The sequence below is a fragment of the Thunnus maccoyii genome, chromosome 22, assembly GCF_910596095.1.
Source record: "Thunnus maccoyii chromosome 22, fThuMac1.1, whole genome shotgun sequence".
Lineage (NCBI taxonomy): Eukaryota > Metazoa > Chordata > Actinopteri > Scombriformes > Scombridae > Thunnus > Thunnus maccoyii.
Genome location: NC_056554.1, coordinates 1,906,098 through 1,923,915, shown reverse-complemented (window position 1 = coordinate 1,923,915; position 17,818 = coordinate 1,906,098). Strand labels below are relative to the sequence as shown.

Below are 17,818 nucleotides of genomic sequence, written 5' to 3'. Positions count from 1 at the left end.
TTAAAGTATGTGTATGTTAGTGTTAATGTGACTGCGTGCTATGACTGTATATAATGAAATAATCAAATTGAAAAACGGTGTATTTAACTAGGTCACCTGACCAGTGTGACTGCCCTGGGAGGGGGCCAGAGAGGACCCTTGGGTGTCACCAGTGAATCAGATGGAAGCCTGAGGTTTTGGGAACTGGAGCAGAGACGTATCATCAGGACTCTGGATGCGGTGGGGGGAGTTGTGGGAGATTCCCTCACCCTCGGGCTGGATGATAGGATGCTTATAATCCGCATGGGACCAAGTCTGCAGGTTGGACTTCAGCAAAATTTTATTTTACTTCATGGTTTACTTTAAGAGGAACTATTTCTCTGCCTTATCTAAATGTAGCTTGGAAGTAAGTGTTATATGTATATAAGTGTAAAAAATGTAAAAATCACAATTATTTGGATATACTGTACATCACTCTGGGAGTGGTCAAAAAAAAAGAAAAAAAGTTTTTTTGGGGGGAACTGTCAGGTTAAAGTCTAAAGGCCCATTAAAACAACGTAACTCCAAGAGCTGTTTCACACTACTGAAAGACCCATTCATTCAGTATATCAAAGATATATGTTTTTCAGGTGAGAGAGGTGGAATCTGGCCAAGTTGTGTATTCAGAGAGTGACTCAGTTGACGTTCCCATTTTTACGACAACTTGTGAAGGACAGCTGTTGGTGGTGTTCTACGATGGAGTTCATCTTGTCAAGGTACTGATAAAAGTTGCACTCATCACTATTTTTCTATTAACAATGGATCATATGGCTATGTGAAATAAGAAAGGAGTTGCTTATAGTTATGACCTTGCAGGAAATTAGCACCAAATCAGCAGTTCCTTGTTTTGAACAGCAGGCAACTGTTTTCAATATAAAAGCTCTGATAAATCTACTGTACACTACCTGCCCACCACCAAACTGCAGACAGACAAAGTTAGAAACTAGCAGCGGGGTTGGACTTGAAGTAGATTCATCAGGTGGCCAGAAACATGACCCTTTAATGAATGCTAATATTGCTGTGACTGCTGGATCGAGTAAATAGACTATTTTTTGTTGAGCTTGTTCAAATTATGCAGGTATGCAGAGTCCTGCATTCAGAATTCTACTTTAAGTATTAGCAGTAGCACCTTAAACCCCCAGTACTAAACATTATTTCCATTTTCAGAAATACACACAATACCTGCCCAGCAAACAGCAGACTAAGTTAGCTACTAGCTAGCTTTTGAACATCTCAGGAGTTGAAACACGAAGGCTAATGTTGTTCTGTGTCTGCTGGAAGTGTGAATAAGCAACTGTTTGCTAGCACAGTCACAATAATGTTTCTCTTTTGTTTATATAGACTATTTTATTTGTCTTGGGTTCCTTTAATCACTGCTAATGAATTGCAATACACTTATTAGACTATTTTACTTAACCTTTGTATTAAATCTATGCACTATAATCTACCTGATAAGTTAGACTAATGCAATGAAATAGGTGTATCGCTCCTTTAAACAAACTGTCACTAATATCCAGTGTTAAATACTTCTAGTGAAAGAAATAACCAAACATCACACTGGAAGTAGTTGTCAAAATAATGAACTTCTCTTATTTACTTTGGCAAATTTCCCATATAAACAATGACATAATAGTCTCTTTCAATTACTGGAGTTATGGCAATAACTCTCTCCAAATGTAAACAATATACTCAAAGTGAAATTAAGATTTCCTCTGATTTAAATTTATATCAAAATTTGTAGGCCCACATTCACCAAGCACACACGCACACAAGCCGGCAGGTATTTAAAATAAAATAAAACCTGAACGGAGAACTATTTGGCCACTCACTCAAAGAGCAACAAAATAAAATGTGGTACCTTGGTCATGAAGTCTGACTCCAATCAGCAGTTTACACCAGCCCTCGGTCTCCGGGAAGGAACAGAATACACGCTGAAGTCTAAAGATGGCGGGTCCGGCCCATGTAGTGAAAAGTCTGTCTGAGCGTTGACTTAGTAGCTCATGGCACTGTCCGATAAATCCTCAGGGCTTCCACGTCGGAAACGATGAACTAAAGCCTTTAGCATAAACTGAGTTAGCTACACAGTGGCTACAAGTCCATTCACTGTGCAAATGAATGCTAATAAATCACTCGTGTGTTAGTTATAGTGGCTATGAGTCCATTCACTTTGCTAATGAATGCTAACAAACACACGTTCGGCTAATGAGCTAATAAACAAACAAACTTGAACAACTGTACAACAAACTTCGAGTAGAAGTGTCTCCACCTGCTCGCAGAAAATATGTAGCATGAGTATCCTAGCATAGACTGTCGGGTAGATAATCTCAGACACCAGCTACACATTTGTTTGTAAACACTGCGCATACATCGCTACTCAGTCCGACAAGTTACATGATTTCACTCACACTCTACTTCCTCTCTCTTCTCATACACCTGTGTGATCCATAGATGTATTATAAGAGCTGGATACCGGACTAAAAATGGCGCCCATGCAGTCCTATAGGAGTTGCTCGCCTGGCGCATACGCCAAAAAAGTTTCTAGCTTCCAGGTTTGCTTCCGCGTTGTGCGGCCCACTGAATATGCGCAGTAGTGTTTCCCCCGCTGGCCCCGCCCGCGAGCTTCCGCTCGGCCCATAGACTTTACGTTGTGATGACGTCACGGATTTTGAAATCGCTTTTCTCGGCTCGAGGAAAGTTTAACATAAAACCTCCATGGATCAAAAGTTCATAATAGAAAGAGTCATAATTGAGTTCAAGGCGTCCTGTCAATAGTTTTACAGGCGTCTCTTTTACAATGGTGGTCTATGGGGAAAATCCTTTTTGGGCCGCAGGGGGATTTTTCGCTGCAATACCGCGAGTGGCCACAGGGAAAAATTGGCTGCAAGGCTGAGCAGCGGCGCCCTATCCAGCTCTTCTTATACATCCATGGTGTGATCCCACCCACTTCAACCAATGAATGACCAGCATTAAACTCACTCTGGAATACTACTTCCTTTTACTACCATGAACTCTTCAAAATAAAATGAATATTTATAACAATACATCTGCATATTTTTAAACTTATTGATTCCACTGAACCTTTTAATCTTTTAGGAAATTGCTTTTTTTTTTTAAACCATATTTATGATGTCTCTTTTAACCTTAATTAACTTTCTCTTAACATAAACTTTATTACAATATATGGTATTTTTTAAACTGGCTACATTTAGAAAGAGTCTTGGTTGAAAAGTTACAACTCAATTTGACCATTGACCATGCTCATTAAAGTTATTAAAAGCTGTCTCTTGTGTATATAGGTTTTTGACCTGACCACTTCCTGCTCTCTGCTGCACTGTGTTAACATTTCCTTGGAGCGTGAGGCGATCCACAAAGACCGCTCCATTCTCCTATCCAACACCTCCATCAAAGACTATGTCCTCTTCGCCTACAGGTTGATATATTTGTTCATCACTGACAGTATGTGAATTTGACAATAGTGTTTTTTCTTTCTCTAACTTTTAATTAGAAACTACTGACATAAAATAAATTAAGGATGACATAGCACAACAGTGTTTCATTTGTTGAACTCAGTTGAAATAGTCAATACTAAAACTGTATACTAATGTCATTTTCTAAACGGGCTCCTGATCCAGTCCATTAAAAGATATAGCTTTTTCTTATTGTCAATAAATCTCATGTGCACAGCCAAACCAACAATTAACTCATCCTACTTACAAGTATAGTATTAAGTGTGCATCCAAAGCCTGATAGGTCTTATTCCACTGTGCTGTACTGCACCATTAGAAGTTAATTAGTGGAATCTCTTGCCTTCTTAATGCGTTTGAGACCACCAGTTATGCTGAGGTAATGTTGGTACATAGCAAATAGCCCTATTCCACTATTATAGTAATCCATATTATGGCAACAACCGCTAAGCTAACTAAAGAGAAACAACAATCCATCATTACTTTAAGACATGAAAATCAGTCAGTTTGGAAAATTTCAAGAACTTTGAAAGTTTCTTCAAGTGCAGTCGCAAAAACCATCAAATGCTTTGATGAAACTGGCTCTCATGAGGACCACCCCAGGAAAGGAAGACCAAGAGTTACCTCTGCTGCAGAGGAGAAGTTCATTAGAGTTACAAGCCTCACAAATCACCAATTAAGGCACCTCAGATTAGAGCCCACATCAATGCATCCCAGAGTTCCAGTAGCAGACACATCTTAACATTATTTGTTCAGAGGACACCGCGTGAATCAGACCTTCATGCTTGAATTGCTGCAAAGAAACCACTACTGAGGGAGACCAATAAGAAGAAGAGAATTGCTTGGGCCAAAGAACACAAGGAATGGACATTAGACCAGACCCAAATCTTTACTTTTGTCTGATGAGTCCAAATTTGCAATTTTTGGTTCCAACCACTGTGTCTTTGTGAGACGTAATGGAATGCTGCATCAGATGACCTGGCCTCCACAATCACCCAACATAAACCCAGTTGAAATGGTTTGGGATGAGCTGGACTGCAGAGTTAAGGAAAAGCAGCCAACTGTGCTCAGCATATATGTGGGAACTCCTTCAAGACTGTTGGAAAAGCATTCCAGGTGACTACCTCATGAAGCTGGCTGAGAGAATGCCAAGAGTGTGCAAAGCTGCAATCAAAGCAAACAATGGCTACTTCAAGGAATCTAAAATATGAAATATAATACATTTTGGTTTAACACTTTTTTGTTTACTACATGATTCCATATATGTTATTTCATAGTTTTGATGTCTTCAGTATTGTTCTAAAATGTAGAAAATAGTAGAAATACAGAAAAACCCTTGAATGAGTAGGAATGTCCAAGCTTCTGACTGGTACTGTACATGAGGGGGGGGAATTTTTAGTAACACTTTTCAATATAATACACTACAGTACACCATCAGTCATACAACCTCAATAATAAACATAAAGTAGAATTATCACCTTTCTGACAACTGTCAACAAAAACTGAAAATATATAAACTTTGTAAAAGTAGAATTTATGGCAAAGCTGTTGTCTTGGATTGCATTAGATTATACAGGTGTTCCTAATAAGGTGCTCGCTGAGTGTATATAAGTCTTACTGGATCCCTCTTTACACAGCCAGCATGTTCAGATTTCAGTTGGTCACCATGAATGTCGAATGATGGTGATCTCAGCAGCATCACATTCATAATGCATGAGCCACAAGTGTCACTGCGAGTGACCTTGTTCTTAAATAATATCACATATCCCTTTGATAACAAGCTGTGAAACCAGGCTTGTTAACAAAGGGTATCCAGACAAATTTCACCACTGGCTTTGAACAGTTGTGAATTATTAAGACTGGCTACCTCTCATGTGCCTCGCCAGTGTAATGTAGTACAGAGGTGATTCCTTCATGCCTTACCTCCTGTCACATAATGAAATAATAAAGGATACTGAAGCTGATGCTCCAGGGATGTCAGCAAGATGATAAAAGCTTTTTTCTTTATTCTGTCACCATCTAATTAAAGCCAAATAGAAAACAGTGATGCGATGCTTTCAGAGTAATTAACACAGTCATACCTTCACACCTGACAGGTGGAGGTATCAGATAAACAACAAAGTAGGTCACAGGTGGTTGCTCGTAATATGAGATGGCAGGCATGGGAATAATATAGTAAGCCTCAAGAGCATTAACTAATTTACAGTTCGCTCAGTTAAAAGTGTCAAATGAAAGTCCTTATAAGCGTGATAAAGCCTTCATCTTCAAACTTACAGGCAGAGAAAGTGCTTTGTAGCAAATGTTCCTTTCTGAGGTGACTTGAAGGAAAATTCTAGTATTTTTCAACCTGGGTCTTGTTGTCATAATTGTAGCTGTTCTGACTATGTGTCATGTTAACTTAGCTTTAACCACCTCCATTGTAGAGAATCAGCAAACACAGTTTGGTTTAAAAAAGCCGCTTAAAAAGTATTATCCTGTATTAGCATTTGTTGCTAACTGCATGGGTAACTTTCCTTGTTGCATAGAATAGAGTAATTCAAACCCTTTTTTAAGAATCTTCGGCATTTGTACTTGTAAACAACAAAATGAAATATACCTAAAAGGACATTTGTGATCCAAATGTCAACACATGGGTCAACCAACTACCAAAGTTTAGAAGCACAGTATTGGAGCCTGCTAAGACCCAGAACTAAGTGACAGTTATTTTAAAGCCACACTTAAACTTTTTAAAGAATAAATAACATAATCTTCCTTTAACAAATGAAAATTTTAGTTAATAACATTACTGCTTAGTAATTTAATTTTTCACACATTTTTCTATAACTTGGCTAATGTTAGCTAATGATAGCAAACTTTAAATGAGATATTCTTGTGCAACATTACTGATCACTTTGCTGCCTTTACTTACTCTTCAGCTTAAGTTACAGCACATAGAGTCAGTAGACTTTTAAAATTTGTTTACATGTATAAACAACAGTGAACCAGGCCTATATTTAAGAAACACAAAATGCAGATTTTTTTCATCAGCAATAAGATAATAAATTGTTGGAAAAATACTTTTGTCAAATGTTTTTTAAGTTATTTTGTCTGTTTAAAGTTGTATCATTTCCTATGAGGGCAAAACAGTTAAGTATTTATTTCTCGTATACAACCTGCCAGCATTAGTGCATAGTGTAAGCTTTATAGTATATAAAATGGAATTGGGACACAGCTTTTGAACTGGATCTATAAATATTCAATTTAACAAGACTGCTAAATGCTAAAGCTAAGTTACCTCTTGTTTTAGCTAATTGTTACATGTTCCTCTTTGTATTTGAGGTCTGGTGGTGAGGCGGCAGTATTCAGTGCTAGAGAGGGCATTGTGCTGTGTGTCCTGTCTGCTCAGCATGGTGCTGCCTCTATCCAAGCTGTGGAGATGACTGAAGACTACCTGCTGCTTTTCTGCAGGTATGGTGACAATGGAGAAAGTACTGCAGAGTGGATACGGACAACACTAATGAATCTATAAAGATTAGCCACTTTCTGCAAACTGAAAAACAATTTAAAGGGTCATCTCGCTCAAATTATTAAGAGAGAATAAAACATATTTTCTCATTTACCCCTAGTTGTATCTAGTTAGTTATAGTTTGGGTTTTATTTTGGTTTTGAGAAACAGTCAAGGTGAATGGAATACAATTTTCCTTTTAATATGCCTGGAGATCTCTGCACTCATTCTCCTCTTACCACCCACTTACTTTGTATTTTCTCTGTGCCAGGTATCCGTACAAGAGAGGCAGTGAAATCATCCACATCGAGCTCTTCAGCACTGTCTCCTTCCAGTACCTGCGGTCTATACTTGGCTGCACCCAAGACTGTATTTCCCAGGTCACTGTCAACCGGGGGGGAACTCACATCATAGCCTTTTGTCCCTCCACTCACACCGGCATCACTGAGTTGGTCACCTGGAACCTGGAGACAGAGGACCACAAACACATCACACGCTTCCCCGCAGTGCTGACCAAAGGTTTCTCTTATGCAATAACAAACATTGCTGAACTCAACTCATTATACCAGTGTTTTCTTGAATTTTGAAATTCAGGTTGAGAATTGTGAATGAGACAAAATCCCTTCTTTTTATGACATGTTCCTCTGCCTTCAGGCCTGTGTTTTGACCTGCGCTTTTGCCTGGGGATCTGCAGCGGAGAGAAATACCTTCACCTGTGGGATCTGACTTCCAGAATCAATGACCAGAGTCTTACCTATAACATCCACAAACCCAGGAGTGATGGCACACAGGAGGTCATCCCTATGGGGAAAACCATGCGGTAGGTACTGACAGGTGACTGTGACAGTAGAGGCTTTGTGTTTTCATCTCATAACACTAGTAGTTTCATGTTGCATGTTGATGGATGTGATCTACTTGCAATGAATTTGGAATAACCATTAGACTGATATATCACTCACAATAATCTGGCCTTGTTCATGTATCAGTCCATAAACTGAACTGATTCCACACAGTTTGATCAGACAGTACACACACACTGTATATGCATGATGATGATGGTTGTTATTATAATTATCATTATTAATGGAATGTCTTAGATGGAAGAGTTTACTGTCCAGCGTTTATAACCCAGACCCACATTTTAATTTATTGGTGACAGAATTGACCAGGTTAATAATAAGATGATAGTTGATTATATACAAATTAACACAGCATTTCTAATTCTTAGTTTCTTGATATATCAGTCATCATGTTATTAACATTATCTCAGTATTTTGTTCAGGACCCCATGCTACATAGTTTCTTTATATCTGCTCCAAAATCTGCCATGAAAGTAGTCATATTTGGAAATGTGAAGTAATGGTATCAGGATCATCATTATCCATCAAAACCCAGACAGTCTGAGCTACCATACAGTCCAGGTTTGTATTGCGGTATAGTCATCCTTTGATGGAGACTGGCTCCCTCTGCTGGCAGGTATGCTGTGTGCCGCTCCATCAGAGCCGGGACTGTCTCTGTGTGGAACTTGGCCAGACGGCGTTTCATCGGCCGACCGGTCCGAGTGGAGCACGGCCTCTACAGCAGCACTGATGTGGTGCTAGCTCATGACTTCAAACTGTACATCTTTACAGACAGAAGCTCAGCCAGTTCCACTGACAACCCTTCATGTCAATTTCAGGTCAGACACTCCTACAGTAGCTGTTGATTTTTTAATATTCATCCAGTTAATTTGTGTACATGTGCATAGTGAGTTTGATTGTTTTTGGTTTTTAATTTACCCTCATGTACATCTTAACATTAAGAGACAGAATTTGTGTTTTACAAATAACCCACAACTTCCCTCTCATTCTTGACCTTGCAAAAAATTCTTAACTAACTTTTTCAAGAGCTTTCTATCGCATCTGAGTTATAATGGCAATAGATCAGTTATGGTCACAAGAGCTAAGTGTGGAACTTCCAAAACCCCTAAGGAAGCCCAAAACATTATTTCAGCTTTATTAAAGTTGCACTGCTAAATGTAGGTTATAGTAGCCCCTTCTGGCTCTTCAAAATAAAAAGTGACAGAGTGCACCAGATCTTTTACATGTAGCACCTTTAACAATTTCGGTTTTCTTAAAAAATCTCTATTAATAAATACTGACATTTTAAAATATCACTGTAAAAACAGAATATTGGTGACCACTGTTATCTTAAACAAAGTCCAACTTTATTTGCCAAGATGTGGAATTTAGAGACAAATTTCCTAGGTCAAGGCTGGATCACATAGAGAGCAAAGCAACCAAGTGCCCAAGGATCCCCAGGCCCCCCAGGAGCCCAGGCCCTTCAAAAGTCCCTGATTCCATGTCAGTTGGTTTGTAGTCATTTAATGTAGTGTTAGTTAAAAACAGATTTTTGTTGTTAATACTGAGCTTACATACTGCATTTACAGAAAAAACAGACATGTTTTATCACTGCATCTCTACACAAAATATAATGATTTCTTGTGTTGTGTGCAACACCAATCACCACCCACACCCTGCAAATGTACAGTTCAGTGCTCACAAGTCAAATAAGCTATTTCTTTAGTTCCTTAGCAAATTAATGGAAGGTATTAAGTTCTGTAATATATGCTGGAAGAGAGATTTTCTTATGTGGCTTGAAAAGCAAGGCAAAAAAAAAGATTGAACAAACATTCCTTATGATGCTGCAAGTTGTCAAATTTGCATTTTTGAAAATAAAAACAAAAATTAAAATAAAACTTTACAATGAGTATGTGCCAATTTTTGTTCAAATTTTGTGAATAGTCTGGATCATCCTTAACCATCAAATTTCTTTTAGACTTTTCAGTTTCCTAGTTTTTATACACATTTAAAAGCTACCCTATTCAATATTTTTATACTGAAAATAGATCAAATGACCATGTAATGTGAAAGGTGTCACTGTCAGCAATAAAACCACAGAGAATTACCTCCTCTGAGTTTTTAGCTTCTTTCAGCTCATTGTTTTGGTTTTCCAGCCCACAGCTTTACTGTTTTGTTTCAGTCTCACGGCTCTCATCAACATCTTTTCCAGCAGCAGCTGTTTTCAGTGAAAAGGCTTTGATAAAATTAACAAAAAGGAGAGTAAATATTGGACTTGGCTGGACACCATCACAATTCCAAATGAGTGTTAATGCTCTTGTCTGTTGGATGTGTAAAAAAAAAACTCTTTGTTGCCATATCAACTTTATAAGGAGATAATATGTCAGATGTTGTGTTTACAGCTTGTTCCACTGCCATAAAGTCATTGCAAGTTAATATATTCTCTTGGCTTAGTTATGAATCATTTGAAGTTACCATACTGCCCCGTCATTACTCTTGTGTCCGACCTCACAGACTCTTCTGGTGTATGATTTGATTAAGCGGAGCTACGTGAGAAGACAGACTGGGATCACAGTCATTTCCTGTCCTCAGCATGAGTACCGTCTTCTGCAGGATGGACGGACCCTACTGGGCCTGTCAGAGAGAAGGTGAGAACTAATGTGTGAAATACAGGGAGTGTGCAAAGTCTGCAATGATAGGAATAGAAAATGACTGCACTTATTGAGCCAAACTCTGGTTATCTAACTATATGTTGTGTTTGAAGAATTGTTTTATGATTTTTGATGTTCACAAAAACTGTTTTGGATGAATGTTACAAAGGTGTCTTGTTGGACCTGGACTGCAGTTAGAAGTATAGTTTGTCATCAAATATTAGATGAATGTGCAGTACATTTAAAAAAATCATTAATGAACTACTTTGGAAATGGATGGCAATTCTATTACAGAAATACAGCATCAGGAACATCAATAACATATTGCTTAGACCCACGCAGAAAAAGGGGAAAATCAAGATGAAAAGATGTTTTCTGGTCTCCAAAGGGTACATGAGTTCAAATTGCACTCATGACATAAATTATAATAAATAATATGTTTAATTTGTACCACACCTTTCATTCATAGTGAAACACAAAAGCCATCATGCCATTTCCTACTCCTTTTTAGTTTGAGGTTCCATAGATTTCAGACCCCCTGCCTATACCACTGTAATGCCATTTGTTTCTCATGCAGAGTTCATTTATATTCATGCTCACATAAACTCCATTTAAAAAAATGAACGTGTCAAAGATGTTAACAATGTTAATCTTACTCTGTATTGATCATATCGTCCTTCAAAGAGCCATCTCAGCAGATCCCTGGTTGGATTTCTTTCTATTGGATGTTGTTGCAGAGATCATCTGATTCTGTGGGATTTGGATTGTGGTTCCATCAAACATCAGATCAAACTGTCCAGCAGAGAGTCACTCCTGTGCAGCAGCACTATCCAACCCCAGCAGCCTCATGTGACACCAAGCAGAGAGACAAGATGTGAGCTGCCTGATCCCAACTGCATTTAGTTATCATCATGCTTTTCCATATTCACTACCAGATTCTTCAACATTAACATTTTACTGTAGGTGTTTAGCTGCAGCACTTATCCAATCCAGAGTGCAATATTAGAATTAGATCACATTCATAGCAAGTAACTACTGTCTTAATAGTATTCCTACCATTAGTGATCACATAAGATTGAGCCAAAGAAACACAAAACTGCATAGGAGACAAACTTTTTGGAGAGGGTGTTTTTCTAGCAAAATACTTATTTACATGATGCTCAGTGGTAAAAAAAAAAAAAAAAAACATTTTATTTTTTGCCCCTTTAAACTTTACACTTACATAATACCATTTTTACTATTACCTGTAAATCAAAATTCTATCATCTATTGTCCTTAAAACCACTTTGTGTAGATTTATTTGTTAGTATAGCATCTTTCAAATTATCTATCTATCTATCTATCTATGTATCTATCTATCTATCTATCTATCTATCTATCTATGTATCTATCTATCTAAATTCCCAGAGATATTAGGACATGACAGCGTGATGAGCTGTCTACTTGAGTGTCTTACTTGATATACCACTGGGTAATTTTCAAATACTAAACACATTGGCTTTAAAGAGGTGCAAAATGTTCTCACTTTGGAGGGGTTTCTTCATATTTACTTAAAGTCTACTTAAAGTGTCATATGTCTGGCTAGATTATAACACCTGTCTGGAAAGGTCATACTATATCACCTTGTAGTTCTAAGTAACTTGGAGATGTCTTGCCTTGTCACAGTGATGCCGTGGGATATTCGAACAGAGAGCCAGTCTGCAAAGAAGAGGAGGCTGGAGAGAGAGGCACAGAAGGAGAAAGAGGAGAAGATGAGGCTGGACAGAGAGAAAAACAACTCTATAGACCAGTACCTCCTCAGTGAAGATGAACAGGTACACAGCAAAAAAGCAATTCACCAACAGGACAGAATATGGAGTATAAGCAGGGATGTAATGTAGAAACCAATCTAAATCCTGCAGAACATACATTACCATGATTTTAGGCTGAACATTGAACACACAAAACATGCTCAAATATTTTTCAATATGAAATTATCAGCTGTGTACTGTATACTGTAAGTATTTTTTTCTTGATGCATTATTGGCTTCTTTTACACTAAGTTTTATGACATTACCAGTAATTGTCTTACTGACTTTCAAATACATTCCACACCTTTATTTTTTAGGTGGTGGTGTGCTCCTATTTTGCCCACCACCTCAATGTGTTCAGCATGGTGTCCCAGGAACATCTTCACACTCTTGAGGATAACATGTCACTGCTGAGCCTCCACACTGCAGCTCTTACTCATACCGGCAGTCACCTGGTACTGAATAGCTACAACCAAGACCAGCACACCTCCTACATCACTCTGTGGGACCTGCACAAAGGAACGGTGGGTAGTAATCCTTTGTTCCAATTTACTTGAACTAGAACTGTGCTCTTCAAATTGTTCAAGTTTGTTTATTGGATTCTTTAAAATAATTATTCCTTGCATTTGTCAGTTTTTTATCATCAAGATAGGAAATCTGCAATTTATCTATAGATGATTTCTGATGTAATATTAAACTAAGTTTTATCTGAATTCTTGTAGGTGAAGAAGAGACTGAGGAATGAGCCTGGTGTTTGCTGCGTAGCTATCACAGACAACGCCAGCAGGGTTGTTTTTGGGGTCACAGGAAGCAACACGTAAATTATTTCGCCTAGTTTTCACATGATCAGTATTAAAGACTTTAAAAGAATAGTTTGACTTTTTGGGAAATACACTAATTCACTTTTTTGCAAATATAGCAACGTGAAGATAGATACCACCCTAACAACAAATCTAATAAATTGCAGTAGCAACAGCATTATATAGATAAGTTGGAAAAGTGCTTACCCATGCAATATTACAATATGTTACATATGGATAATAAATTAAACTATAATATAATGTTAAGAAACATGTATTTCATACATACCTCTAATTTTTCTCAGAATCCCAAGAGATTTGATGACCTTATTGCAGACAAAACCTACCGGTGCTCTCCAAGGGAGTTTATCATCAGTCAGGATACCAAAAACACATGTTGAACAGCAGCAGAACAGTGTGAAGCACCAGTTCCATGTGCTTTTGGTCAAGTTTCAGTTTTTCCTCAGCGTTAGACCACTTCTCATGGTCAGTCTCCGGAATTCCTTCAAAGATCAAACTGATACGCCGAGACTGATTCTCCAAGTAATCAACTTTACCATTCATGTTGTTATGACTTGAGCTGACTGTTGTGATGTCATTGTTCAGCTCTTTACACAGAATTGACAAGTTGTCAGAAAGTGATTATACGTCTGGGGGTATGTAGACTTGATTTGAGGTCACAAAGCTCCTTTAATATTCCATCTAGTCTTTTGTTGAAGGAGTCCATAAGCATCTGGACAAAGTCTTTGTAGGTACTCTCCTGTTGTTTGAGTAAGTGCTTGTAAGAGAACTTCTGTTTTTCTAGGTCATGTACCTGTGCAGTGGTGATTAAGTCCTCATCACTTTTTTGAAGTTAAAGTTAAAGTTTATTTATTTAAAGTGCAAAATCACAAAAAAGCCTTTAATGACATGACTTCACTCTTGCTATGAGAGGAAGTAGTCCTTATAAAGCAGAAGCTGGGATTTAGCCTTGGTATTTAGACTGATCCAGTAGTTACGAATCCAACATCTTTGGAATAGGATTTACACACAATAGGATCAAATATATTGTTGTTACCCCAGATTATCAGTCTAGGGAAGATATTACAGATAATTTCGTTGATTTCAGGTGGATTGTCTCAAACCCAAACTCTCAGGAAAGCATGGTGGCAGCCATCTTGGATGGAATCACTCAGGTTGCAGTGCTTAACACGCTGTATTCCATTTGTTTAATCCATACACTAAAGGAACTACATTTCTTGGCAAACAGCGGCCATGCACACTGACTTTCAGGAGTATCTGCTTGTTGCCTCCCCATCAAACTACAATTTGTTTTTACATTTCTGTTTGACACTGATCAAACTTGGCAAGTAAGCAAATATATGTATTTCCCAATATGTCAAACCTTTCTCCATCAAACCATTCATTTTCACTTTTATAAAGTACAAAAAGACATACACCCAATACAACCACCCAAGCACTGTCCTGTTTGCTGCTGTAGGCACTCTTTTATTGTGACACTTTGCAAGCTCTGTTGCATGAAATAGCAAATAAAACACAACTGAAATATGGAAAACACTATTTAAAGGACCAGTGTGTAGAATTTAGTGGCATCTAGTGGAACGGACTTGACAGAAATGGAGTATAATATTCGCAAGTATCACCACACATATAATCTCATTTGATATATGCTATACTATGTATAACATGTTTGAATGTTAAAATGCTTCTTACATTTATAATGATTAGTGTTGTCCATGTTTGCTCTGACAGCATGAAAGTGTGGGACGCCTTCAAGAGAAACTATAAGAGCATCTGTGGCTATGGGAACCTGACAATAGACATCTCCAGTAAGCTGTACATGACAGAGGGAGGAACCAAAGCCATTCTATTGTCAGGTAGGAGCCAGATTGGAAGTTATTTAAAGCTCCTAAACAGGCATTGAAGAATTTATTAGGGTTTCACATGTATTCACACTCTGGTGCAGAAAACGATTCTTTGACATTCAGGTGACATATTACAGCATGTTTGTCACTTTCAAATAAGTGTAATCAATGCAGTCCCAGATGGAGTTTGATTAAATGAGGCTGATACCCACAGCTATTTTTAAGGAAGCTTCCACCAGCACATTTATGTTCTGAGATTAATATTTGACCACATTAAAGAGTTAGTTCACTCAAATAAAAGAAAATCTACAAAGCTGAAGTTATCCTGGGTTCTGTTTGTAATTCAGGTGAATTGACCCTTTAATGCAAAAAAATACCAATAAATATTCTGTGTTTTCTCTGTGATTCAATGTACTGTATGTTTATTTTGTTACTGGCCGAGTCTGCCTCTTCCACAGGGGATTCAAATTGCAATCATTTGTGTTTGGGGTTTTTTTTGTTTTGTTTTTTTAACCAATATTGCAATTGAGATTGAAATTGCTATCACGTCTATCCAATCCCAGGCCTTTATTTGTAGTCTACATAGTGTTAAATTAGATGCATTTGTACCAAGCATAATCACAAATTTTCTTGTTTCTAAATTAATAGAATCTGATAGAAAAAAATACAGTTGATTGTTGTTTCCCAGAGTTCAAATCCACTGTACTATATGTCATTCAAAAGTAGCCTTATATTTATTAGTAACAGCGAGCATAACACACGGAGCTCAGAAATTTTAGTGTGAAACAATTATATGATTTGATTAAAAGCTTAAAAGGAGATTCCAACAACTCTGTGCCAGCTGTCTGTTGTTTACACTTGACAACTACCAGGCTGTTGCTGCTAGAAACATGGCTAAAATTAACATTTTTACATCACCCAGATCATTTATCTACAGCAAAACCCATCACTCAGTTATTGTTTTTGAAAAGCAAAAAGACACAGTCCACAATGTATTTTTTCAAAAGTCAGTTATTTTGAGCAGTGTCTCATCTTTGAACACATAAATACCACAGACACTAGCATGCTGAGAGCATTATTGATGCTGTGTTCATATTGAATGGATGGCAGAGATGGGAAAGATTCTCATGTTAATGACTTGTGAGCGTTCACATCATTAAGATGGTTGTATGATAACTGGTTTAGTCATGTGAGGATTAAAATACTGTACATTGACAATATACCATTATATTCATTAAATTTGGGTTTAATCACATTGAACTTCGGACTTTGGCTGATGTGAGGTGTACATGTTTGTTTGGTTTCAGGCATTTATGTATTATTAGGCACCAAATCTTATATATCAGAGCTTTCAGAAAAATCTGGGTTTCCCAGTCATAATTATGACTTGGATATTGACGTATTTACATGTTAGAAACACATAATTACGATAACTCCGATATGACAAGACCATGGGATGACCAGATACCAGCCAGGAGTAATGCGTTTGTCCCTTCACCAACTCACAGAGTTGTCAGTTATCTACAGCAGATTAGATCTGCCAACAACATGTCATTAAAGCTGTGAAATCAAAGATTGGTGAAGAAAAACCTTTCTTCTCCTACAGCTTGTTAAGACACTGTTATTTATATCAGTTAAAATCAGGGGTCATGTGATTTGAAAATCACTCTTTCAAATTGCAATTGCAATGTAAAATCTTTCAGCCATACTCAGTGTATAATCGGTGTAACTCCTATTGACTAACCACTGACTCCCAGAACAATGAAGGACTCTTTTAAACTTTTACTTTTTATTTGACCTAATGGCTCAAATTGTGATATTATAAGCATCATTTCAGATTGTTTGTGACACCAAAAAATAAATTACTTGTGGTTTTACAGCAGTTTCTGCTGTAATGATGGTTATTTGGGGGGGGGTCCTTTTGGGCCAGTGTATGTAATGTGACCTGCAATTCCATCTGTGGCCACTGCACAAAAATCACCTCACAGCCCAGCACTATTCCTTGGGTCTTGCAAAGAAGCCAGTCAAGTGGTGTTTGCTGCCTCCAGTGGTCAATACAAGTGTCATTTCAAATGTAACTCTCAGTAATCATAGTTGTTGTCAATTCAACCAGGACTGAGATCTTAAAAACTATAGATCTATGTATAAAGACTATGTGTCTTAAAGACGTACCACCCCAAAAATGTGTTTACTAGCAAATCAAACTAAGGTGCATCTATCCAGTACAAAACTATTTATGTTACTACTTTAGGAAATATACAGTATTTTTTTTCACCATTGTAATATCTGGCAGAGCAGTATCTCTCCATGTGAAACAATGATTTTCTTATGTTGCTATAATCATGCAGGACAGTTAAGCCTTTGGGACCTGGAGGCATGCAGTGTCCTGTCTGTTCTTTCCCTGGATGCACACGTCTGCTGCATGAAGCTGCTTCGTGGGTGCAAGGTTTCCGTTCTGCTTGGCCTCAGCCACAGTCACGCCCTCGTCACCGTCAGGGCAACATCCAAAACTGTCACCACAGCAACTCCAGTGTCCACAGAGGGAGACTTGTTTGGAGAGTCCAGCAGCAGCGAGGAAGAAGAGGAGGACTCATAGGGCGCATGCTGCACCTCCTGGTCATATTATGAACAGACATCAGAGAATGTAGAGCATGCTACATGATAGAACATAAACTAAAACCTAAACATCCCCGAGTAATATTGCAGTGCATGTTGGGTGTAATTATTACATTTACATATATTTCTTTTTCATATATTTTGGATACAAACTGTAAACTGCTAACAGAGTTGTGCAGGCATTTCTTCCAGGTTACTGCCAGGTTACTTTCTGGCAACCACACCAGAAAGAGAAAATGTTTAAATGGACAGCTGGATAGTACAATTTAGACTGGGGAAGACCAAATCCAC

General features: G+C 37.8%; 1 protein-coding gene across 1 annotated transcript; it reads left to right on the top strand.

The window, feature by feature from the left end:
* The first annotated feature begins 216 nt into the window (after nucleotides 1-216).
* On the top strand, nucleotides 217-17,600 carry LOC121889028. Its single transcript, XM_042400719.1, has 14 exons — nucleotides 217-300; nucleotides 609-734; nucleotides 3,315-3,448; nucleotides 6,801-6,929; nucleotides 7,238-7,485; nucleotides 7,621-7,786; nucleotides 8,443-8,644; nucleotides 10,320-10,453; nucleotides 11,194-11,330; nucleotides 12,122-12,270; nucleotides 12,564-12,770; nucleotides 12,969-13,063; nucleotides 14,799-14,923; nucleotides 17,260-17,600. The coding sequence occupies exons 1-14, from the start codon at nucleotides 268-270 to the stop codon at nucleotides 17,505-17,507; spliced, it is 2,133 nt and encodes a 710-aa protein (XP_042256653.1). The 5' UTR covers nucleotides 217-267; the 3' UTR covers nucleotides 17,508-17,600.
* The last annotated feature ends 218 nt before the right edge of the window (nucleotides 17,601-17,818 follow it).